Source organism: Equus przewalskii, chromosome 19 (assembly GCF_037783145.1).
Source record: "Equus przewalskii isolate Varuska chromosome 19, EquPr2, whole genome shotgun sequence".
In the NCBI taxonomy this organism is placed as follows: domain Eukaryota; kingdom Metazoa; phylum Chordata; class Mammalia; order Perissodactyla; family Equidae; genus Equus; species Equus przewalskii.
In genome coordinates this window covers 36,879,701-36,903,580 of record NC_091849.1, presented here as the reverse complement: position 1 = coordinate 36,903,580, position 23,880 = coordinate 36,879,701, and the positions used below count along the sequence as shown (strand labels likewise).

The 23,880-nt window shown below is 52.3% G+C and overlaps 1 protein-coding gene across 5 annotated transcripts in view; it reads right to left on the bottom strand.

Annotated features, from left to right (window-relative positions):
* The window catches only part of RAB44 (RAB44, member RAS oncogene family), a 34,115-nt gene that overhangs the window by 4,973 nt on the left and 5,262 nt on the right, over positions 1–23,880 (bottom strand). For 4 of the 5 annotated variants that reach the window (XM_070584475.1, XM_070584476.1, XM_070584478.1 and 1 more), the window contains exons 2-11: positions 20,787–21,001; positions 13,146–13,257; positions 11,375–11,549; positions 10,207–10,353; positions 9,470–9,560; positions 8,993–9,088; positions 6,793–6,980; positions 4,789–6,233; positions 1,203–1,284; positions 9–123 (exon numbers count right to left, since the gene is read on the bottom strand). In XM_070584475.1, the coding sequence (XP_070440576.1) occupies positions 9–123; positions 1,203–1,284; positions 4,789–6,233; positions 6,793–6,980; positions 8,993–9,088; positions 9,470–9,560; positions 10,207–10,353; positions 11,375–11,549; positions 13,146–13,257; positions 20,787–20,990 (2,655 nt within the window). In that variant the 5' untranslated portion in view covers positions 20,991–21,001. Of the gene's footprint in view, positions 1–8; positions 124–1,202; positions 1,285–3,062; positions 3,227–4,788; positions 6,234–6,792; positions 6,981–8,992; positions 9,089–9,469; positions 9,561–10,206; positions 10,354–11,374; positions 11,550–13,145; positions 13,258–20,786; positions 21,002–23,880 lie in introns of those variants that run through there. The other variant, XM_070584479.1, reaches the window with a different exon arrangement.

The following is a 23,880-nucleotide window of genomic DNA, read 5'->3' as shown; positions in this document are numbered from 1 at the left end:
CTGCTCACCTGGAGACAGTCCAGCCAGTAGCGTATGTGGGCAAAGCTCTCCTGGGAGGTGACATCGTACATGAGCACCACTCCGTCAGCCTTGCGGAGCAGCTGCCGCGTCACGCTGTGGTACCTGTGGCCCAGAGAGTCTGCGTGAGGCCAGGCCTGGTGGGCTGACCCCAGGCCCTGGCCTCTCTGGGGGTCAGCCCCTCCATCCGCAAAGCGGGAGAATTAACCTCTCCTGCTTCTAACTGCTTCCCGAAGAGCGTGCGTGTGCTTTCCTTCCTACAGCCTAGCTAGTGTTGAACAGGTGACAGTGCTCAGGGCTCAGATTTCAAAAGGTACCAAAGGGCACCCAGCGAAAAGTCTGTCCCCTCAAGGACACCCCCAACCTGCAGCCACCCAATCCCCTTCCCCAGAAGCGACCAGGGGTTCCAGTTTCTTAAATATCTTTCCAGAAGTATTTTATGAATATACATAAATGTATATAAGCATACACAGACATACATATATAATATACACATACATACACATACCCTTTTTCCCCTGTTTAACATAAATATGGTGTAAAACGCTCACTATACTCATTAATGTTCAGTAGTCTATAGTTAGCTTTTTCCCGTTAATAAAATGGCTGGGAGGTGTTTCCCTATTGGTCCATAAAAAGGGTCCTCCGTCTTTTTTGTGGCTTCGTAATATTCCACTGTGTGGCTAGAGCCTGACTGACTTAACCCGTCCGCTACTGATGCCATTTAGGTTGTTTCCCATCTTTCACAATTTAGCCGATGTTGCTGTGGACGATCTTGTCCCCCTGACACTGTAGTCATGTGTGAGTTTATCAGTAGAATGAATTTCTGGAAGTGGAACCGCTGGGTCAAAGATGTGCCTTCTATGTTTTGCTCACTACTGCCCAGCTGGAAAGTGGAAGGCCAGTGTCTTCAGAAGGACAAGCGATTGGGCATCTGTCCCCGTGGGCCACGTTGGGATGGCTCTCACAGATGCCCTGCCAGGCCGAGGGGGCCTCTGGGTCTGCTGCCCTGTCTCCCCCACTGGAGCTGGACCCATCTCTCCTTCCCGACCCCCTGGATCCTTAAGGGCAGATGCCGCTTTTGCACTCGGTTTCCTCTTGCTCATGTTGGGCTGCCCTCCACCCGTCCACACCCCGGGCTCAGCCCAGGTCCCAATATTTCTAGTATAGACAGTGCCTGTCACCTCTCCTGGCCAGCCGTGTCCCAGAACTGCAGGGCAAAGCACTTGCCGTCCACCAGCAGGTTTTTGACCCGAAAATCCACTCCTAGGACACACAGAAGGGGGTTAGGCCTACTTCCAAGTTACCGTCCAGCACTTCAAGCCAAGGCCTGCCCGAATATATACCTGTCCCCAACACCAGCCCCAGGGGGTGGGAACCTCCAGCTGCTGGGCTTCTGTCCACTCTCCAAATCTTTTTTCTTTTCTTTTTTTTTTTTTTTTTTAGGAAGATTAGCCCTGAGCTAACATCTGCTGCCAATCCCTCCTCTTTTTGCTGAGGAAGACTGGCCCTGAGCTAACATCCGTGCCCATCTTCCTCTACTTTATGTGTGGGACACCCATCATAGCACGGCTTGCTAAGTGGTACATAGGTCCACACCCGGGATCCGAACCAGCAGACCTGGGGCTGCCGAAGCGGAACGTGCGAACTTAACTTCTGTGCCACTGGGCAGACCCCTCTCCAAATTTTATTCACCCTCAAGGGCCCACATCCTCCAAGAAGGCTTCCTTGCCACCCAGCGCATGGGGTTCACTTCTGCACCCTGCCAGTCCGTGCCAATACAAGGCACCTTGCATCGTTCTGACCTCTATGAACTTATCTGTCTTCCCACCTGCACAGCAACATTTATTCCTCAGGCCACTCGGGAAAGTCGGCTTCATTATTTTATTTTTATAATACTCCCTGTTTCATCCCCTATTTATTGCATGCATCTTCCCCCTTCAACCGGACCGTGGGGTACATAGGCAGCCTAGGAAGGTGGAAGGAGCACTGACTTCAGGGGTGACTGACTGGGCTGTGAGGTGTCCACCCTGTACTGCTGAACCGGCTGAGGGACCTCAGGCAAGTCACTTGGCCTCTCTGAGCCTGCCTTCCTCGTCTGCAAGGTGGCGATGTACAACGACCCACAGTGCAGGGTGGGTGAGAGGATTAAATGACTCGTGTCAGAGGTCCAGCCCAGTTTTGGGGGGCGGGGTGCCTGAGAGGTGGTAATTTTTATTATCATTCTTAATTCTCATCTCGCTGAACCCCGGCCCCTCAAATTTCACAGCTCCACCCCTCCCTGTGGCCATGATTCCACATGGCCCAGGAAATTCTTTCTGTCCCTGGAAATATGGAGGCAAGAGTGAAATCCCAGGGAGGTTTGGAATCTTTGGGGTGCACGCTCTGCCAACCCCTGTTCCCGAGGAAACCAGGTGGGGTGGGGGGTGTGAGAGGGGCCTCATTGTCTCCATCCCCACCCCCTCTCCTAGCCGAGCCCCGAGGCTGCAGATCCCACTGCAGGCCCCAGGCCAGCTCAGGAAAAGGGCATCTCCTCATATCAGCCCGGGGCTGGCGGACACCTTTCTCAAGGTCGCTCACGGTGACCCTCATAGGCACCGGCTGCTGCCGCTGCCGGGACTGGAACCACAGACCCTCCCCACCCCCCATGTTCTCCATAGGAAGCCGGGAGAAGTGGCCGCCCCCAGGCCTGAGCGCAGCACAGTGCTGAAGCAGAAGTCTGTAGCATCCACCGCTCTTTACCGCCCTCCTTCCTGAAGGTCTTAGGAAGCCCAGGGTCTCAGGAACCCCCCAGGTGCCTAATCTGAGCCACCACCGATAAAATCCAGCCTCTGTTTAAATACCCGCCGCCGTGTAACCTATTGAGCAACTAGAAGGATTATTCTGTGCATGCAATAGCTCCCCAGTACTCCCACTTCTCCACCTCCCTGCCCAGCGCCTCCGCAATTCACCCAAGTGTCCCCACCTTCTCCCCCAAACGTGTTACAACTTAACCACATAAACTGTTAGGAATATCACGTTTTCTCCTTCCCCAGGAATCTGTGATTTCAGACGAGCAGCCGCAGGGAGAGGGCAAGGCTGAACCAAAAGGGGGCGGAACTTCTGGAGTGGGGCACGCGCTATGAGGGCGGGTGGCCCTGGGCATCCACTTTGGGGCCCAGCTAGGGCAAGAGACTTCATCAGGCCTTCCAGTCTCTGTTTTCCTCATCTGTAAAATGGGGAAAGATGTGGAAAAGCGTGGCAAAAATGCACATTCAGATCTAACTCAGTTGGCTCGGGCCTCCACCTGGCCCTGTTCTTAAACGCGGACAGGCCGTAGTTTCCATCTTCTGAGAGATGGCGGCGGGAATGGAGGAGCCTGATGCTGAGGGGGGCGTGTCCACGACTGAGGAAGCCAGAATGGTCCCCAGGGATGATCAAACCAGATGGATAGCAGCCACCAGGGGGCACCAAACTGCAGCTGGGGCACAGACAGCCTTGGATCCGCACCTGGCCCTCAGGTACCCACCGCAGGCTAGCAGCGCATGCAGCCTTGCCCTGTCTTTTCATAGTTATGCACCTGTGTTTCTCTTGACTGAATTTTGTGGAACTTTCTGACCACACAGTAATGACGGAGTTTCATTTATAGGAGGGTCGCTGTAAGCAGTAAGACTTGTATGGATGATGCCTGGTGCACTGCAGGTGGTTGGTGACCAGGATCTCAGGGGATTCAAAAGGGTGGCCTTGCAGACCCTGCTCCATGTCAGGCCAGGCCAGCTGCGGCTTCCCCCTTCCCAAGGACCCTGCATTTTTCACCGGCTCCCCAGTTGAGGATTCTTAGGCAGAAAAAAGTTTGAGAACTTGTCTGGGGCCTCTCTGGCATGAGGGCTGTCATTTATCTCCCAGCCTGGCCCTGGTCCCCGGTCAGCATGCACCCTGGGTGACACAAAGACGTGGATCACCCCATCTCTGTCCCTAAGTGGATGGCCCTTTCACTCCCACAAGCTCGCTCTCCTGTGGTCTACACGGTGGGTCTATCAAGTGGGCAAATATCCCAATATTTTTAGGGAGAGGAGCCTTCGTGCTTTGGGGTATGTCATTTGTAGGAGCTGTTGAATTAGACGTTATCAAATATTTACTTGTTATAATAATAACAATAAAAATATTTATCCATATTACATCCAGATATTATCCTAAGAGCTTGGCGCGTATTAACTGACCTATCCTTGTACCCCCTCTATGAAGTCAGCACGACTATTGTCCCCATTATGCAGATTAGGATTTGGCAGCTCAGAGGGGTTAAATAATTTGCCCGAGTTCATACTGTTCTAAGTGGCAGAGCTGGGATTTGCACTCTAGAAATACAGTTTGTGTGAAATATTCCACTTGCCCAAGGTGGCTTCCTGCTGGAGCGTGGCGGACGGGCCTGGAGCTGGTCGTGACAGATCCGCCCAGCACGGCCCCTGCAGCGGCCTGCCCATGGGCCACGTGGTGGGGACTTGCTTGTTTTCACCCTCAGCCAGCACTGGCACCTAAATTGCAGGGTGCTTTGTTGATGGGGCACATTATAAGCTAATCAGATCAATGCAGAAAAAGCAAATTACCTGTAATTAGAGAGGATTAGTAAAATAGCACGATTATGCCCACATAAAATCATGTCTAACGCGGGGCCTGTGGCCAGGACAGAGCCTGTAGTTTCCCCGGGGATGGCTCCCTCCGGGCCTGTTCCGGCTCGTTGGTCTGCGCCCCTGGGCCCCCTCCCACCCCCACGCCCTCCCAGGCGGGCCTTACCCACTGTAGCTGTCAGCCCGGTGGCGAAGGAGTTATGGTGAAGGAGGTACAGGAAGGATGTTTTGCCCACGTTCGAGTCCCCCAGGAAGACGACATGGAAGATGTAATCAGGGTTGGCTAGAGGCTCACTGGCCACGGGGTCCCCTGGGGATGGGGTCAGCCCAGCCTCCCTGGAGTCCATTCCTGGGTCTTCAAGCCTGCTCTGTGCCCTTGGCTCTCTGCGTTGAGAGGGGCCTTGCTCTCCTTCCGCGTGCACAATTGTGGGTGGGACTTCCAGCTCCTCTGCGGTGGGGAGGGTTTTCGTGGGCTCCTGGGGCCCTGCTGCATCCCCAGGCTGAGCCCCCCTGGGGGGAGAGCCCCTTGGGGGTGACGGTCTTCCGGGAGCCTGAGCCTGCGGTGTGGCATACGGGAGAGGGGCAGGTGGAGGATCCTGCTGGGGCAGTTCTGAACGCCCAGGTTTCAGGCCATGAGCCTCAGCTGGCTGCTCTGAACTGCCAGCCTGCCCTCCTCCATCCGCTTCTTTCCTTTCCTCTGCCCTGGGCCCCTCTTCCAGACTCTGGTGACGGAGGGCAGGCAGCCCATCTGCTGCGAGGACCTGGCCATGAGCTTCTCTGAGCCCCCTGGGACAGCCCTCCTGCGCGTCTGGGCGCAGCTCGCCCTGCTCCAGTTCCTCTGCGGGAGCCTCACCCGCAGGCTCCAGACCCTGGGAGGGCTCAGGTAGCCCTGGGGTGAGGGCTTCAGCTCCTGGGGACCCCAGCTCTGGCCCAGAGCCAGTGGTGTATGGGTCCTGACAGAGGACCTCTCTCTGCCTGGGTGGCGTGGCTGGGACAGGCCCAGGCCCGGGACCCCTGTCATCCAGGAATGAGGCATGGAACTGCTCGCTGGGCCCAGCTGGAGGCGAGGGAGGGGGAGAGTTCACACGAGGAGGGGGTCCATCCTCCAAGGGAATGAGCACTTTGAGTGCAGCCGCCACCACGGCCCCAGACTCCCCAGTGGGGGTCCCCGGGAGACCCCAGAGGAAGTGGTCCTCGGGGCCAGGCCCTGACTCCTCCTTAGGTTCCAGGCTGTGAGGCTGCACTGGCTGCTCTGGACTGATGTCCTGCCCATCCGGGTCCCCTCCTTCCCCTTCCTTGGCCCTGGAAGGCACCCCCGGGGGGCTCCTGGGAGCTCCATCCGGATCTGAAGATGGCTCCTGACCAAACAGCAAAGCCTGTGGCTCGGAGATGGAGATCTGCCTGACCCCTCGGGGTGTCTGGGGGCCTGCGGGGGATCTCGGGGTCAGGGGTGGGCTCCAGGAGAGCTGCAAATATTTCTGCGGGGGGCTGCTGAAGCTCCCCAGGAGCTGGTCCCAGTCATCATTGTCCCCAAACAGTCCAGGCAGGGGAGACCCCTCAGAGGACACTGCCTGAGGGTCTGGAGGCTTCTCTTCACCTGCTTTGGGGCCACTGGAAAGGGAACAGGGAAGTGAGGATCAGGGGAGGGGTGGGTAGAGGTCGTACCAATCCCATCTTCATCCCTCACCGTCCTTTGCACACCTGCAGGTTGGCCCTCCCTCCCAGGCTTTGGGCAGACCATCCTTCTCACCAGACCCGTGCTCCCCATGCCTCCCCCTCATCCAATCCTGCTCCATCTTCAAGGCTTATATGAAGCCTCACCTCCTCCAGGAAGCCTTCCCTGACCGTTCTGGCCCATCCCACTCCTCTGAGTTAAACAAGTAGAGTGAGTGCCTGCCGGGGATCCAGCACTGCGCTACACCCGTGTGGGGGGGTGTGTGTGTATCTGAATCCCATCTGTGTGATCTTGGGCACACAACTTTCCCCTCTCCATGCCTCAAAATTCTTTGTCTGAGAAATGAGCATGATAATCCCAGCCTGGCAGGGTTGTGAGGTTTAAGGAGGGAGATTGTGTCCTGGGGCTGACCGGAGCCTCAGAGAACTCAGAGCTTCCTTCTTCTTCCAGGAAGCCCCGGGCCTCGGCCTCCGCCCAGGCACGGCAGCCACTTGCCTCGGGTCCTCCTCCATCTGCCAGGACACGCGGCTCCTGGCGGTGTTCAGGCGCCCTTGGGTCACCTGCAGCTGCCCCCGCACCTCCTCCAGCTGCCCAGCCAGGTCGCGCTCGGCCTCCCGAAGCTGCTGGTTCTCGGAGCTGGCTGCCTGGTGAGAGCTGCTGAGGTGGCGGAGCTGGGCCTCCAGCTGCGGGGGTGCAGGGTGGGGGAGAGAGAGGCCCCATGCCCTCCGGGCCATTGTGGGCAGAGACTCCAGGCTCCCGGACACCCAGTTTAAAGCATAGGATTGGGAGAGGGGTCACCCCTCAGTGGCCTAGTTAGCCCCATTACCTCCCCCCGGGAGCGACATTGGAATTGTCAGGGTGGGGAGGAGAGAGGGGCCTGTGTAAGGATAAAACTGCCAGTACCACCAGGCCCGAACGTAAACGGGAGCACGCCACCCTCTGCTCAGAGCTGTTATGGCCGCTCATCTCCAAGCGCCAAGTGGTCTGCAGGGAGCTCCTGATCCAACAGCAAGTCACAGGACTCGGAGACAGAGAGCTGCCTGACTCGGTGGAGTGGCCGGCAAAGCCCTCCCAATGGCCTCCAGGGCCTTGCAGCCTCCCCGACCTGACCCCTGTGACGTCCCTGAGCTCCTCTCCCTCAGTCGGCTCCAGCCCCCAGGTCCCCTGCTGTTCCTTGAACATTCATATCACATGCCCACCTCAGGGCCTTTGCACCCACTGTCCTCTCTGCCTGGACTACCCTTCCCCCAGATGTCACATGGCCTGCTAATCACCTCCTTCTGGTCTTTACTCCAGGTCATCATGTCAGTGAGTCTTCGTGACTCTCCTATCAAAGTCCTTCGATCCCCCTGCCCTGCTCTACTTTATTCTCCTTAGCACTTCCACTAGCTAATCTGTTCTAGATTTTATTTGCTTATTTTATCATCCATTTCTGTGACTAGACAATCACTCCATGGGCAGAGGTTTGTGTCGATCAGGTTCCTCAGAACCTAGGACAGTACCTGGCACACAGTAGGAGCATCATAAATAGTTGTTGGGTAAAGGAATGAATGGCCTGGGGGGAGAGGCTTCACATCCCCAGGGTACAGGATGAAATGGCCCCGTGAGGAAGGCCCAGCCCTCCTCCCTGGGCAGAGGGGGCCCGCCCCCATTTCCAAGGGGCAGCTGCAGCAGAGGCACCTGGGAAGTCAGCCCGTGTCGGGAGGGCAAGACCAGGTGGCAGGGCCAGCCACAGCCGTGGTGGGGAAGGCTCTGGGCACCTTGTCCAGGGCTCAGGGGATGCTGGCTGTCCTGGTCACAACAGATGGGGGTTTTACCACGGTCAGCGGTCTGGAAGTTGAGGAAGGAAGGACAGCAGGGAGGGGCCTCAGACCCAAAGACTCAGCCACAGGGCCAACTGGAAGTGACCACAGGGCCAACTGGAAGTGACCGCAGGCGACGACACCTGGGGTGTCGGGGCAGCAGCTCTTGTGACCGGGAAGCTAGGTCAGCTTCAGAGACAGTAATGACTGTGATGTATAAAGAAACTACTATGCGCCAGGCACCATCCTAGGTCCCCAAATATAGTATCTCTAGTCCTCACAACAGCCTTCCAAGGCAGGAGTTCTGATTTCCACTTCTCTGATGAGGAAACCAAGGCTCGGAGAGCTTAAAAACCCGCCCAGGGTCACTCAGCTGACGGAAGAGACGAGAGTGGAACCACCCTATTGCCCAGCCTCGCCAACGCTGAGACCTCGCGCTTGCTGTGCTTTCCTGTTCCAAAGTGTTTTCCCGTTTATTGCCTCGTCTGACACAGCTAGCCGGGAAGGCACAGCAGACGTGGCTGTTCCCATTTTACAGGTGGAGAAACTAAGGCCAAGACAAGCCAAGTTATTTCCTCAGATCTGCCTGGCTCCTAAGGAACAGCAGGGACCTGCTGACTCAAGTCCCAGGGCTCCCGCTGTGCTACCTGGCCTCACGGCAGAAAAGGGCCCAGGACACCTCTTTCCCAGGGGCTATTCTCATACGGGTGCCCAACCAGCCCAGTGGACCCTCAGGGCGGGACTGGTGGCTTCAGGCTGACTTATCCAGTCGGAATCAGCGAGCGTTCACGGTAGGTCCCAGGAGATGGTGTCAGGGTCTGCGAATCCTCAGAGGTTGGGCCCCTGGGGAAGCCTGTCACTCACCTCCCTCTGGTCCTCAGCCTGTCACTCACCTCCCTCTGGTCCTCAGTCAGCCGCTGCACCTCGCGCTCCTTGGCCTCCAGGGCCTCCTGCATCTGGGAGCTGAGGGCCAGGTCCCGGGAGTCGCTCTGGGGAGCAGAGAGGGCTCAGCCCCTGCCCCACAGACTCCAAGAGCCAGCTGGGCGTGGCCGGCCCTCCCTACACTTTGCCTCCACCCGGGCCCAGGGTGCAGGGTCCAGGATGCCCCAGCAAGGAGGGGTCTTGGGACAACTTCCCTGGCTCAGGCCTGGATTGTGGCAACAAGGAGACTGAGGCCCAGAGATCAGAAGGACTGGCTCCGGGGGACACAGCAAGACCCGGCTGAGATGGGCAGGGGGGCCAAGGCTCAGCACCCCACCCCACCTCTCAGAGGAGCGAGCTGGTCAGGGAGTGAGAGGACGCGCGCCCAGCGCGCAGCTCTGCCAGCAGAGGGGTCGGGGAGGGGAGGGGAGAGCTGGGGGGGAGCCCACCTCCGCCTGCAGCTGCTGCTTCTCCCGCCGGATCTGCTGCTCCATCTCCTCGTAGAGCTGCTGGACCTCACGGTGGTGGTCAGAGTCCCGCCTGCAAGGGGTGGAGGGGGGCCGGCCAGCGCATCAGCACCCTGGGACTCTGCTGCCGGCAGGGGTGGCCTGGGCCTGGGTTTGGAGTCCACCCTACTGCCCACCTCGCTCTGCCAGCGGTCACTGAACCCTGTCGCCCTGAGAACAGTCATCCCAGTAATAGCGCCCTGACTCACACGGCTTTGACATTAGTCACACCGGCTCCTGCAACCATCACCAGGATAGTGGCTCCCCTGGCCCTGTCACATGGTCTCCGTCGCCCCTTCACTCTGTCCCCACTTACTGCTGTCACCATTCCCCTAGCCCCATAACTCAGACCTCCTGGCAGGGCTGCACCCATGCCAACCCCAGGGTCACCACAGTCATTATAACCTTTGTGAGCAGGGCCCCCAGCATGTGGTGCCGCAGTGGCCCTGCCCCAAGGCACACTTTCCATTCCCTTTCTGCGAAAGGCCCAACGCAGTTCTCCCCAGCGGGTCCCCTAAGAAGCCCCTTCTTCCAGCTCAGCTCTGCCCCACCCCGCTCCCAGGCCCTGCTGTGGACCCCTGGCCTCCACTCTTCTGAAGCTGAAGGAATTCAATTAAGATTCAACGAAGACGTGAAGAGCACCCACTGTGCACCAGACACCGGCGGGGCGCCCCACTCACTTCCTCAGGCTCAGCTCCAGAGCCTCCTTGTCGGCCCGAGCCTCCTGCAGGCGGCTGGTCATCTTGGCCAGAAAGCCCTCCAGGTTGCCTGCCAGCTGGGGCTCCTCCTGCCGCAGCTTCCCCCACAGCTGCCAGATCTCCGCCTGCCTGGGGAGGGAAGACGGCCAGAGTTGAGATATAAGGCGGGATGGAGAAGCGGAGGGACGCCACTCCAAGAAACTTGGGCACCTGGGCCACAAAGATCTATTGACACCCTTCAAGGCGCAATTCAAAGGCCGCCTCCTCCAGGATCCTTTCCCAGATGCGCCCTCTCCCTTCTTGAATCCCCACAACACTTTGTCTCCATTGTTTGGTGATTAATTGTGGGGTAGGGGGACTTGATGGCCCGGGGCTTCCACCTGCCTTCTCTCTTCTCCCACTCTGTAGCAGTGTGACCTTCGCAAGTTGCATGCCCCCTCTGGGCTTACTTGTAAAATGGGGGGGCTGACACCTGCCCAGCGAGGTGGCTGGAGAACGAGAGACACGCCCAGTGAAAGCCCCAGCACGGGGCCTGGCACAAGGTTGGTGCTCAATAAACGCAACTTTCGTGCAGATTTAAGTCACGAAGACAGACGCCAGAGGGTGGAGCCAGGCCGAGCTGCCAAGCGAGTCAGTGGCACCCCACCGCACGCCCTGCCAGCCTACACCCCAAGTCCCGCCCTGCTTGCCCCAGGAGCCCTGCCTCCCCCAGAAGCGGTGAGGGTGCTTCCCTCGCTGGCTCTATCAGACACAGCGGGGCCCCTCTTTTCTGAGCAGGAGTGAAGTCCATGAGCCCAGAGACTGCGACAGTCTGAAGAATGCTCTCCTGTCTCCAGACCTGCCCACCCCCGGATTATTAGGGGGTGTTCTGGGGCGTGATCCCACAGGACAGGACAGAGAGGGGGCAGCGGGGTGGGAAGGGCTGCTTGGGGCCAGTCGGGCATCCCACACACACGGCTGCGTTTAATCCCACAGCTCTTACACTCCTTCTGCAGGGGAAACAGAATCAGAGGTTCAGCAGCTTGCCCAAGGTCACACAGCTAACAAGGGGCTGAATCAGGATGTGCACCCAGCTCGGCCTGGCAGCTCCCACCTGGGCTCTGTGTCCAGGTGAGCGCTTGCCCCCCACCATACACGGAGCTGGCCTTACTCAGGAAGTAAGTGGCCGGCCCCCAGCTGCTGCATGAAGGCAAAGAAGGCTGCCTTCTCCTCTGGGTCAGCCTCTTCCAGCGCTGGGAGGCTGCTGGCCAGGGATCTTTGCTGGGACGTCAGTGGCCTCCTTCTGCGGAGCCTGTGGGTTCTCGGGCTGGAGCCAAAGATGTTCTCTGTGAGACAGAGGGAGAGAGAAGGGAGCAGAGTAGGGTTAGGCCCAGGCCCCGCCCCTGCTCCAGCCCTTGAGGGAGTAATTCTATCTGTGTCAATCACATTTACACAGGGCCATGTTCATAGGTTCCTCACATCAACCTTGGGAGTCGACTCAAGGTAGACAAGGTACCCATTTTACAGCTGAACACCTCAAGCCCAGAGAGGCCAAGAGACTTGCTGGATGTCACACAGCAGCTCCATGGTAGCCAACAGATTTTTCATTCCCTCAGTCAAGGGATATTTATTGAGCATCTACTATGTGCTGGGGACAAAAGTGGCCAAAATCCCTGCCCTAGTGGAGCTGACATTCTAGTGAGGGCTGAGAAAGGACATATTTAAAAAATAAATTTGTTAAGTGAGCTAAAGAAATAAACAGGGTAATTTCCATTGTGGGATTGGACAGGGTCTACTTCAGCGGAGGTGGTCAGGAGTGTCCCGAGGAGGTGACATGAAATTGAGATGTGAATAACAAGAAGGAGCAAGCCATGTGGATTTCTAGGGAAGTGCACTGCAGGCAGAGAGGGCAACACATGCAAAGGCCCTGAGGTAGGAGCCAGACTGGCACACAGGAAGGGGTGAACAGCCCCGAGGGAGCTGCAGAGGGTGGCGAGTCTGGATGGTGCTGCCTGTGGGCCTGGGGCAAGGATTTGGACTTTGTTCCACAGGCATCGGAAAGGCCCTGGTGTGGTGGGCATGACTAGCTACAGATGTGAAGACGGCCCCTTAGGGCTACATGGACAACACTGTTCTCTCTGCCCTTCCCTGCCTGGCCCTGACCCCCTGGTTCCAGGCCCCAAGTCTCCCTCCCTACTCCCAGCTTCTCAATCACCAGAACTGGAGCGACTGGCTCCTGGGGTTGCCCCGACCTGTGAATGCTGATTCCTGGCCTCCCCCTCTGTTGTCCCTCAGATTCTGGAGGCTCAGCAGACCTGAGAACTCTGGATGGCTTTGCAGACGTTTAGGCTGAACTGTGCTTTGCAGGGTCTCTGCAAGGCCACCACTCCTTCCCCTCCCTGGGCCGGAAGATCTCCCCATGGAGACCAGTGGGAGCTTTGTGCACTGCTGGCCTTGGTCTCTCTGGGTCCCTTCGGGTCTGTCTTGAGAAGCAGGTTTTGGAGTGGCCCTGCCCAGTGGGTCTTAAGGGCCTGGGAAACCCTCATCCCCTAAATATCACCCTCTGCTGCTCCCTGGGGCCTGGAATTCCTTGCTTAGAAAGCAAGCCTGGAGGCCTCTCTGGAGGAGGGGGATGCCCAGGGGAGCCGCCAGCCAATGAACTGCCCTCACTGTTGGGAAAGGAAGCGAGCAGGTCTCCTGAGCTACAGTCTTAAGGCTCCGCTCTGCCTCGAACCAACTGACGTCCCCACCCAGGTTTAGCATCCTTATCTCCACAGTAATCCGAATTAGCATCTGCTCCAGGGGGTGTTTGAAGGTCCTCTAGCTAGTAAGGTGTCACTCTTGACTTTCCTGTCAGCCCAGCCTCGCCCTGTGCTGGGCACAGTGCAGGGGACTCCTGGCAGTGCGGCACGTCCCCAGACACCCTCCCGGGACAGACATACGGAGCCCAGAGCTGAATTCTTCGAGGGAGAGGCGTCCCTTCCGCTCCACGTCCACCCAGTCGAAGATCATCCCAGGCTCCTCCTCGCTGCCCAGGAAGCTGAACTTGGCCACCTGGAAGGAAGGGGGGAGCTGAGTGGCTGTTCCCACCGGGGAAAGCTCTGGGCCACCCTCAAAAAAAGAGGGGTTTGTCTTCAGCCATCCCCACTTCCCTTCTCCCCAGTTTTGGAATCCCACCCAGACCCTGACTCAGGGCCTGCCCCTGAGGCTCCCGGACCCCATGCAAGACAGCCCTCTCAGCAGAGCCTCGAACTTCCTCCAATCTTTCCCCTTCCTCCATCCAGCATCAAAACTCTCTCCTGGGTCTCATCCCTTTAGGACCCTAATAAAGGACAGCAGCTGATCCTCCCCAGAATGTGTTTATCGGTGTGAAAAAGTCATCTGGAACTCAAAAATAAGTCCAAAAGGTGGACAGCATGTCGTTGCAGTACCCTCCTGGGGCAAAGGCCACCCAAGCATTTTCTAGACTATAGCTGTGTACTGCTTCATCTGACAGGACTGATTAAAGGTCCCAGACTAAATAAAGTCACATGTCAGCTTGTAGATTTCGTCCAGGAGAGATGTAAATAATGTTTGTCCGATGGCACAGATAACCCCAAAGATTTATGGCCTGTTGGACATTAACCAGCTTGGGGAACTCTAACCCAGCAACCTGATTCTAACATGTCTTTGTTGAATTACCTGGGTTTTTAAATGCTCTTCCAACCATTCATAACATCTCTCATTAATTAATGAGTTAAATAAAATCTTCGGGATGGATCCATTTTACGTTTGTCCCAGGTCGTGATCTGACCTTTGTGGAGATGATGCTTCATCAGTTTTGGAGGTCCCGTGGAGACGCCCCAGGGGACTCTGCTGTCAGAACAAGTCAACGGCATTGCTGGAGAAGTGCCCTCCACGGGCTCTGCGAGCCCCGGCGCTGTGTGGCACTTAGAAAGAATTCCAAGCAGTAGGACTTTAAGTCTGTGCGCTCTCTGTTTCTCTCATTTTTTGTTTTGTTTTTGCTGATTTTGTGTTTTTGTTTTTGGTGGCAGCAATGATGTGGAATTTGATTTTTATGGTCTCACCTTTGGCTGAATGATAGAGACCGAGGTCTGTTGGTTGAGAGACAACAGAAAGTCTGGTTTGGAATTTTTTGTTGGCGGCTGGTGGTGTTTGTTTTTCTAGGTGCGACCTCAGATCAGTTAAGAATTCTGTCCTTCCGGGAAGAACAGTTCTCTGAGATCTGGATTGGCGAGTTCCTGTGTTTCTGGGTTCGCTTTTGACCTGCGGCTTGGAGTCATAGCAATGAAGCCAGACTCTCTACATCTGTGTGTGTCTACATGTCTGTGATTCAGAGAGACCTTTAACTCTCACTGGGAGTGTGAAATATTATGTGGAGGGCATTAATAACGGCGGACTCCGTCTCTTAAAGGGGTGCTGTGCCGATTGGTTTGTTGAGACAAATAAGTGCTTATAGAAACTAATAGCCCCCCAAATCACTGAAAATACAGAAACCCAACTTCTAATGCCTTAAATGTGCTAGATGTTTGTTTTTAATCCCTCTCACAAGAAAGTGTTAGCTCGAAAAGCCTTTAAGGAGCTATGTTCACGTAATTAAAGTGAATTTTTAGACAAATTAGAGTGGCTTAATAGTTCTAGTTGATAAAACACAAATAATAGCCATTTGTGCTTTCTCTGCCTTAAGTATAACACAATTATACCTTCTTTTTTTTTAATAAAATATCGATTTGTTTTTTGTAAAGGAGCTAGTTAATCAGAATTCCTATTCTCTTCATTTTGTCTTACTGATCAAATAAGTCAACATTATCCTTACATAATGTTTAAGGTTATAAAGATGTAAATTTGTGTTCAACTAAATTGATTCATTATTCTAACAAATTTTACATCAACAGTACTTAAATTTTGTAGTGTGTCACCTTAAACACAGTTTCCAGGGTCCTTAGGTAACTTGAAAAAACTGAATGTTAAGTTAATTAATAAATTATTTTTGGCTACCTGGATAATTTCTAGGAAAAGTTTAATACTGAAACATTGATTGCTAAGCATAATTTTAAGTTCATATCCTTTTACTTCTTACTTTTACACGCTAGAGAGCAGCTATATCTTTTGGTCATGTTAACAAGTGAATTCATTTTTGCCACTTTAAATAGTTGTGCAAAGGAAAGCAGGGACTCGAGTAGCTGTTTGCACACCCATGTTCGCAGCAGCAATATTCACAACAACAAAAACACGGAAGCAACCCAAGTGTCCGTCAACAGATGAAAGGATACGCAAAATGTGTTACATACATATAATGGAATATTATTCAGTCTTAACGAGGAAGGGAATTCCGATGTTTGCTACGATGTGGATGAACTTTAAGGACATGATGCTAAATGAAATAAGCCGGTCACAAAAAGACAAACACTGGATGAATCCACTTACATGAGGTCCCTAGAGGGGTCAGATGCATAGAGACAGAAAGTAGAACGGAAGCTACCAGGGGACGAGGACACGGGAGAAGGAGAGTTAGCTTTCGTGGGGACAGAGCTGCAGCGGGGGAAGACGAAAACTTCCGGAGATGGATGGCAGTGACGACTGTACAACAACGTGAATCTATTTAATGCCACTGAACTCTACACATAAGAATGGTTAAAATAGCAAATTTTACGTTGTGTGTATTTTATCACAATTTTTTTAAAAAGTTGTGCACGGTACACGTGTGACTGTAGAAAGCTGTGTTTTGTGTGTTTGTGAGCTCTGCTAGTCTGCTGAAATGCTTGTGCAAGACAGACAGTTCTCAGTTGCTTCCCCCCCAGTTCTTTCTGTGAAATAGAAGTTAATTGCTTTGTAAAAGTTGTAATCACTACGGATGCTGGAGCCTATCCTGGGAACAGCAGCGGCGGACAAACGCAGCTGTGTCTGCAGGCGAAATGGGACGCTGTTCTGCCTTCCCAGGGACAAGGGGAGTGGTTTTGTCTTAAGTGTCTGGTTGTTTCTGAACATGAAAAAGGATAAAAAGGCAAAAGCAGAATGGACGTAGAGTTGTGGAGGCTTTGCTGAGAGGGCACGTTATTCACCTTGTTTTATTACACCTAATCTGAAAATAAGCTCTGAAATAGGTTAACATTTTGCCAAATTTGGCTCAGTCTTGATGAGTTTAAAAATGAATTTAAAAAAAAAAGCCTGTGGAACTTTTACTGCCATATGTTATGTTAATGCAATAGCATTAGAATTTGGCTCCATCTCTATTAAAATGATAAATTGATCTTAGCACTCTTAGCAAGCGTTCAAAAGAGGTTACTATTTATCTTCTGTGTAAGTTGCCCAGATAACTGATTTCATATGTCAACAGAACAATTTTCTCTGCTTTGTTTGGCTTTATCATGTTCTAATTTTTTAAAAAATAAAAAGCTAAGGCATCTCTCTTATGAAAGAGCTAAATATCCTTGCAATCCTGTTAACTTCTTCTATGTTTATTTCAAAATATTTTATTTGATTGTCACTTTGATTAAATAGGTAATCAAGTAATATTTCTGAAACTCCCATGATCCTATCTTTTTTTTCTTTTTTTTTGAGGAAGATTAGCCCTGAGCTCACATCTGCCAATCCTCCTCTTTTTGCTGAGGAAGACTGGCCGTGAGCTAACATCTGTGCCCATCTTCCTCTACTTTATATGTGGGATGCCAACCACAGCATGGGTTGTCAAGCGGTGCCATGTCTGCACCCCAGATCTGAAGCGGCGAACCCCGGGCCGCCAAAGCGGAACATGCGCACTTAACCGCTGCACCACTGGGCCGGCCCCTCATGATCTTATCTTAATCTAGTGCCCAAATCTTCTCTGGTAGCTCTTTTGATTTTGCCTGCCCAATATCAGACAATAAATTCAGGAAAAAAAAATAAAAATTTCAAGATATCTTTCTCTATATTTATTAAATACCTCATCACTATTATAGGAGCATCATGGGCAAGAAATAACAAATGTTGACAAGGATGTGGAGAAAAGGGAACCCTTGTGCACTGTTGGTGAGAATGTAAATTGGTGCAGCCACTATGGAAAACATTATGGAGACTCCTCAAAAAATTAAAAATAGAACTACCATATAATCCAGCAATCCCACTTCTGGGTATTTTCTTGGAGAAAACAAAAACACTAATTCAAAAAGATATATACACCCCCATGTTCATTTCAGCATTATTTACAGCAGCCAAGATTTGGAAACAAATGTCCATCGAAGGATGAATGGATAAAGAAAATGTAGTGTATATATATATATATATATATATATATATACCATGAAATATTATTCAGCCATAAAAAAAGAATGAAGTCTTGCAATTTGCGACAACATGATGGCCCTTGAGGGCATTATGCTATGCAAAATAAGTCAGACAGAAAAAGACAGAAATACCATATGATCTCACTTATATGTAGAATCTAACAAAAAAAATCGAGCTCATGGATATAAAGAACAGACTGGTGGCTGGCTGAGGCGGAGGGTGGGAATGGGCAAAAATGGGTGTAGGGGATCAAAAGGAACAAGTTTCCAGTTATAAAATGAATAAGTCATGGGGATGTGATAGACAGCATGGTGACTACAGCCAACAATGTTTTATGGCGTATTTGAAAGTAGCTAGGAGAGTGGCTCTTGAAAGTTCTAGTCACGAGGAAAAAAAATTTGTAACTATGTATGGTAACAGATGTTAACTGGACTTACTGGGGTGATCATTTTGCAACATACAAATATGAAATCATTACATTGTACACCTGAAACTAATATAAGCTTATGTCAATTATACCTCAATTTAAAAACATATGAAAAAAATGATTTTCAAAAATTATAGGGAAATTCTTACTTCAAACCCTTGAAGCTAAAATATTTCTGAAGTTCTTTTGGACAATATAGATAACTTATAATGTATTTTAAAAGTTCATTAAGATTAATTAAGACAGTTGTGTTTAACACCTGCTCCTAAAAGATGAGAAACTGATCATTCTCAATAAAGAAAAATCTTGTGATATTTGTTGCATGGGGAAGAAAACAAAAACTCAGACTTTCAACCTGTAACGAAATCTGGTATTAAACATGACTTGAGTTCAAAAAACAAAAGAGCATTATAGGAAGAACCGTCAAATCAGAAGAGATTTTCAGCCTTTCCTAGGGTAAGCTTACACAGGTAAATGCTATTAATATAAATATTTCAGAAATTACATGCTTTATGGAAAGGCCCTAGAGATCTTTCAACACCTCTGCCATTCCTAATTTGTTCTTGTCTTCAGGGGAAACACTGATCAAACCCTTATGAACTAGGGATGTACTGTATCCCAATGGGGAACTTTACTCTCTTCCACTCTGATATTATTGGTTACTGTCATAAATAACCACAGCCTTTCAGTCTCGTTACTAAATAAGTTTCTGTTTCCTACACTTGCCTGAGGGCTCAGCTGAAAGCTGCAGGCCACAGTTTCTGTCTTCCACAAAGGACAGCCTCAAAACTTTGTGGGAAAGGCCGGTACCAGGTTCTACGAACTACTGATGCTTCCCTCAGATACACAATTCTGAGCTGACACTAGCTGACTTTCAGATTGAGCTAGCCGACTGACAGTTTCTGGGTCTCTTTGAGTCCAGAAACAGCCAGCTCACCCAAGATCCGGCGGAACAGGAATTAATTACATGGAACTGAAAGAATGATTCGAGGAAATCTAGTTGTGGTTATTTGTTGGGAATATAGTTGGCATTATTTTTTATTGTTCTATTTTTATGGATCTATAAGGAAGTTCTTTGTCTTCTTGAGCTGTCTCTAACCTTTGGTTTAGTAGATTATGCTTTTGTAAACTGAAATTAAACATTTTAAATGGTATCTGAATCTTACTGACCCTCTCCTGCTTTAGAAACCAATACTTTTACTGGCAATATAATTTCATGGCAATATAGTTATTTACACAGGGTCCGTGGCAATATAGTTCTTTACACAAGCTCAGTGAGAATCTGCCCTCCCTCTAGCTGGGCTATAGTTGGATAAATCAATTGTGTAACTGGAGTGTCATACTGGGGAATAATTCTCGTTTAATCGGGTGGGACATGTCCACTGTAAGGAACACCCATGGAGCCGATGCCTGCGAAGCCCTCCCAGCAGGGTGGCTGGACCAGGAGATAAGGAAGGCCACTTCTGGGCAGGAGAGGGACCTTAGAAAAAGTGAGAACCTCAAGAAGAGAGGCAGTCACTCACATTTACAGGTGCTATGGGTGAAAGCTGGCGGAGAGAGAGTCCTGGGCGTGGTTTCCTCACCATAGGCGAGAAGTAGGGTGGCCAACCCACCCCAGTTTGCCCAAGACCTTCCCAGTTTTAGCAGTGAAAGTGCCACATCCCAGGTGCCCTCCAGGCAAACTGGGAGAGGTGGTCACTCTAGATAAAAGAGCAAATAGAGGTTTTAAAAGTCCAACCTGAGATTCCCTAAGAAACCTTCTGAACAGAAGCTAAAATGGCTCAACACTTCGAAAGCCCAGGTTTGCAGAGCAAGCTCAAGGAGGCCCCGCTGTTTCATTTACACCCTCCCTGCCCCTATGGAAATGGTCAAGCCAAACCCAACGAGACCAGCCTTTTTTATAGCAAGAAGAAACTCTGGAGGTTATTTATGATCAAAGAAAAATTATCTGAAACTTGGAAATAAGGCAGCACATCTTTTAAATAATATATGGGGGTAAAGACTACCCAGGCGTTGTCTAGACCGGAGGAATTCACTCAGTTCATTTCATTGTTTACCTTTAATTAAAAGTCCCAGACTTACTGAAGTTACTTGTTAACTTGTAGATTTTTGTCCAGAAGACATGAGAAGAATTTTCGTCTAGTAGAACAGATAACCCCAAAGATTTACGGCCAGTTGGACATTAGCCATTTTTAAAGTTGAACTCAGTGATCTTATCCTAACGCTCTTGTCTCAAATGGCCCCTAAAAATCCTGCTTCTCAAATGCTCTTGAACCTGTCACAACATGTTACTGGTTCTCTCATTAATTAATAACAATAACTAATTAGATAAGACCTTGGATAAGTGTACTCAACAGTCCTTGTTTTTTTTCTTAACCCTTTTGAAAATTATATTTTAACATCAGCTCTTTGTACTTTGTTGTGTCCCTGAGGGTGGAATGTAAGGAGAGTCAGTGTTGATGGGGGAAGGACAAAGTCTGGAGCGTGGAGACGGCAGGCCCAGGGAGACCAGCAACCCACGGAGGCCCCTTTGCAGGGAATGAGGAAAAACTAAAGACTCATCAGTCGTCAACATCGTTTGATTTCCAGGGCTCTAACTGCTCTCCAAGATAAACTTTCCTACTCAATGGACCTAGAATTATAGCATTTGCAAGTTACCTCTTTGGCTTAAAGTCCTTTCCTTTGTTAAAATGCTAGTGTTTCCGGAAGAGAGTGACACATAAAGCCTTATCAGTCATTTACACGTTAGTATAAACAAATTCCTGGTCTTTTCTGACAGCAAATTTTAGAAGAGAGAAGGGGAAGGAGCAGGCAAGCCCTGCCTTCCTGGGATAGGAGTTCTCAGAAGGCTGTAGAAAAGGGATTCAGGGGTGGGAGGGGGTCTTAGACTCACCGCCAGGTCCTCTCGGGTGACAAAGCCCCTTTCCTTGGCACCACAGTCCTTGAAAAAGCCCTGCAGTTCTGCAGCTGCCTGGGAGGACCAGGACTCTGTCTCTGGGGCCACGGGGGCATCCTGGCCATCAGCCAGCTCTCGAATCTGGCGCCGGCGGCTGGAGCCCAGCTTCCGGCCTTTTCGGGGCACTCTCTCACTCTCCATGCTGCTTTGGCCTGGGGACAGAGGAGACATGAGGGGGCACTGGGCTGCTGAGCAGAGCCACTCCCTGCTGCCAGCCTCCCCCAGCGCCCCGTCACCACGGCGGACGCAGCCCTGCCTGATCAGACCGTGCTGGACTCTCTGACTTGACACCCCCCTGTCCCCCGTCCCACCACCACCACCATGGCCTCCAGCACATCCTGCTCAGGGCCTTCGCCCTCTATTCCCTCTGCCTGGAATCCTCAACTGTCACAAGTCTTCTCCAGCCGTCATATGAGAGAGCCCTGTGCCGGCCGGGGTCTACCCCCACATCCTCACGGTCCACGTCAACCCTTCTGAACCACACACTGTTCCTGGAATCTCAGATTCCCTCCCACCCTTGCTTGTGTTGCCCCAAACCACCCCAATTCTCTCACCCCCTTGTCTAGCTGATACCTTTTCCTCCCTCACCTTAGAGGCCTCCTCCTCTAAGAAGCCTTCCTTGCAGCCACCCCCACACTTCAAGCAGGGTTCAGTGCCCCCTTGTCTGTGGCCTCATGATGTTCCGGGCTCCCCCTATGGATGTCACCGTATGCCTTGGTCCAAATTGCTCCCAGCTCCTTAGCACACAGTAGGTGCTCAAGCAAGGGTTGTCCAATTCATTAATTGAGGTTCTTTCATTTGTCACTGAAGGTCTTAGGTCAGTCAATTGATAAGGATTTTGATGGATAAGGATTTGTCCAGGTGAGTCCCCAGGCCAGGAAAAAGGGAGGTGGAGCCTGGAAGGGGTAGAGTCTGGGCCTGCCCTGGGGGGACTAAGTCTGGGGTACAGAAAACTGTACGGAGTGGAAGGGGCTTAATGTGCACACAGTCAGGCAGCTTCCTGCAGGTCAGAGGACTTGAGCCAAGCTCTAAAGGAGGCAGGCAGGATTTAAAAGCAGTGAACAGCAGGTGCAAAGGAACTGAGGCAACGGGAACAAGGCCCCCATTGGAGCCAAAGATCACAGACAGGCTGAGTAGAGGAGTCTGGGAGCTCTGCTTCAGGGATGATGGGCTCATTGCAGGGGACTAGAGCCCATAGGTCGCCTCGCCTCGGGCAAGTTCCCTCCCAGAGGTTGCCTAGGACTTGAATGAAGAAACCCCTCACCCTGGGGAGGCCCCTAAACTTTAAAGTGAAGTAGAATCTCTCTCCACCAGTCTTTGTGTCTCTCTTTCTTCCTGTCTGTTCTGTCTCTCTGTTTCTCTCCTTCTCTCCGTCTCTGAGATCACAGATGTAAAACTGCAGTGTGTCCTGGAGCCAGAGCCTAGGTGCTCTCGAGGCCACCTGTGCTCCTCCCTCCTCCCCGAGTGGCTGGAATCAGCACCGGGGAGCACTCACACCACGAGAACCGGCTGATGCTGCAAACCAGGACCTCTTCCCCGCAAAGAGCCATTACCAACACACCTCTTCTGAGAAGCCTTCCTTCTGCCCAAACCCTTCCCGAGATCTAGCACTCACTTAAGTGTCAAGCAGTTAGCGAGCACCAGCTGAATGCCGGTGAAGTGGTAAGCGGGCCTGCCACGATACATGGGGTCCCCTCAGTTGAATTAGGACAAGGTGCCCCTTTCTCCTGGCAGTCCATCCCACCCTCCCGACACCCAGATGTGGAAAAGGAGGCCCAGGACTTCCAGTCGGTGCTCTGGAGTCAGACAGACCTCTGCGTCTCCCAGCCCTGCCGCTCGCTAGCTGTGCAACCTTGGGCAAGTCGCTCAATGTCCCTGTGCCTCAGTTTCCCCACTGGAACATGAGGCGCATACTGACCACACGGTTGCCATGAGGATTAAACGAGATAATTGCTGTTGAAACGCCACCTCCCGTTCCCCAGCACGGTCCACCTCCCTTTCTGGCTTTACGGTCTCTTAGCACTTGTCACCTTATTCGTTTATTTTGTAAATTTCCGTCTCCTCTTACTGAAACGCAATTCTCCTGTGAGTAGGGAGTTTATTCTTCCGATCGCTGCTCCATCCCACGTGCTGAGACCGGTGCCTCGCACACAGGTGGCGCTCGGCACATGTGGTCTGTTAACTCATGATCCATGTACACTACTCCTGGCTCTGCCATGCACAGAGTGACCGCTGGGCAAAGGTGCCCCGACAATGGTGGTGACAGCACGGATGAGGGTGAAATTCCATTTGAGCGTCATAAAAGTTAGGTTCTGTACAGATATGATTTATCCCCACTTGACAGATGAGGAAACTGAGGGATGGAGGCCCAAGCCACGACATCAGCAGCGGTGGTGGCACCAGATCCACTCTCCCAGTTTGTCATGGGAGGGACTTCCCCCAAGACCACTTCCTGAACAGGGGCTCCTCTGTGGGAGCACAAAAGGCCTCGCTGGAGCAGGGCAGAGCAGGGTTGTGAGACTTAGAAGAAGTTTCCCCTGTACTTTTGCTGATGGAGATAACACACGCGAGGCAGCGAGATAAGATCCCCAGTGCGGAAGTTTCTAGAACCAAAGCACTAGGGGAAGAGTCTCCTGTGACGTGGGTGCCATGTCGCTGAGTCTGTCAGGCTCCCACAAGTAAAGGAAACTAGAATCCTGAAATAAATCCTGTGTGGCTGTATCCCAGGACATGGGACACTCTCGACATCCCTTTCGAGGAGTTCCTGGCTGAGCTGTGCCTCCTTGCCCATTTCCAGCAGTCCCCTGGCACTTTGTAAGAAAGCGGCGCCTTCTGGACATCTTGGCCAGCCCCCATGCTGTCACGGGCCTCAGCATCTGCCCCGTTAGCCAGCCTGTCTTTCTTTCCCTGGAGGGTCACTCAGTGGCCCCTCCTTGCCTGTCAGGAGGCCTGGGGCAGGAAGGCGGGTGTCCCACCACCAGCACTGCCTCGAAGATCCTGTCACCGTCAGCCAGGTGTGGTGTGCTCCCCC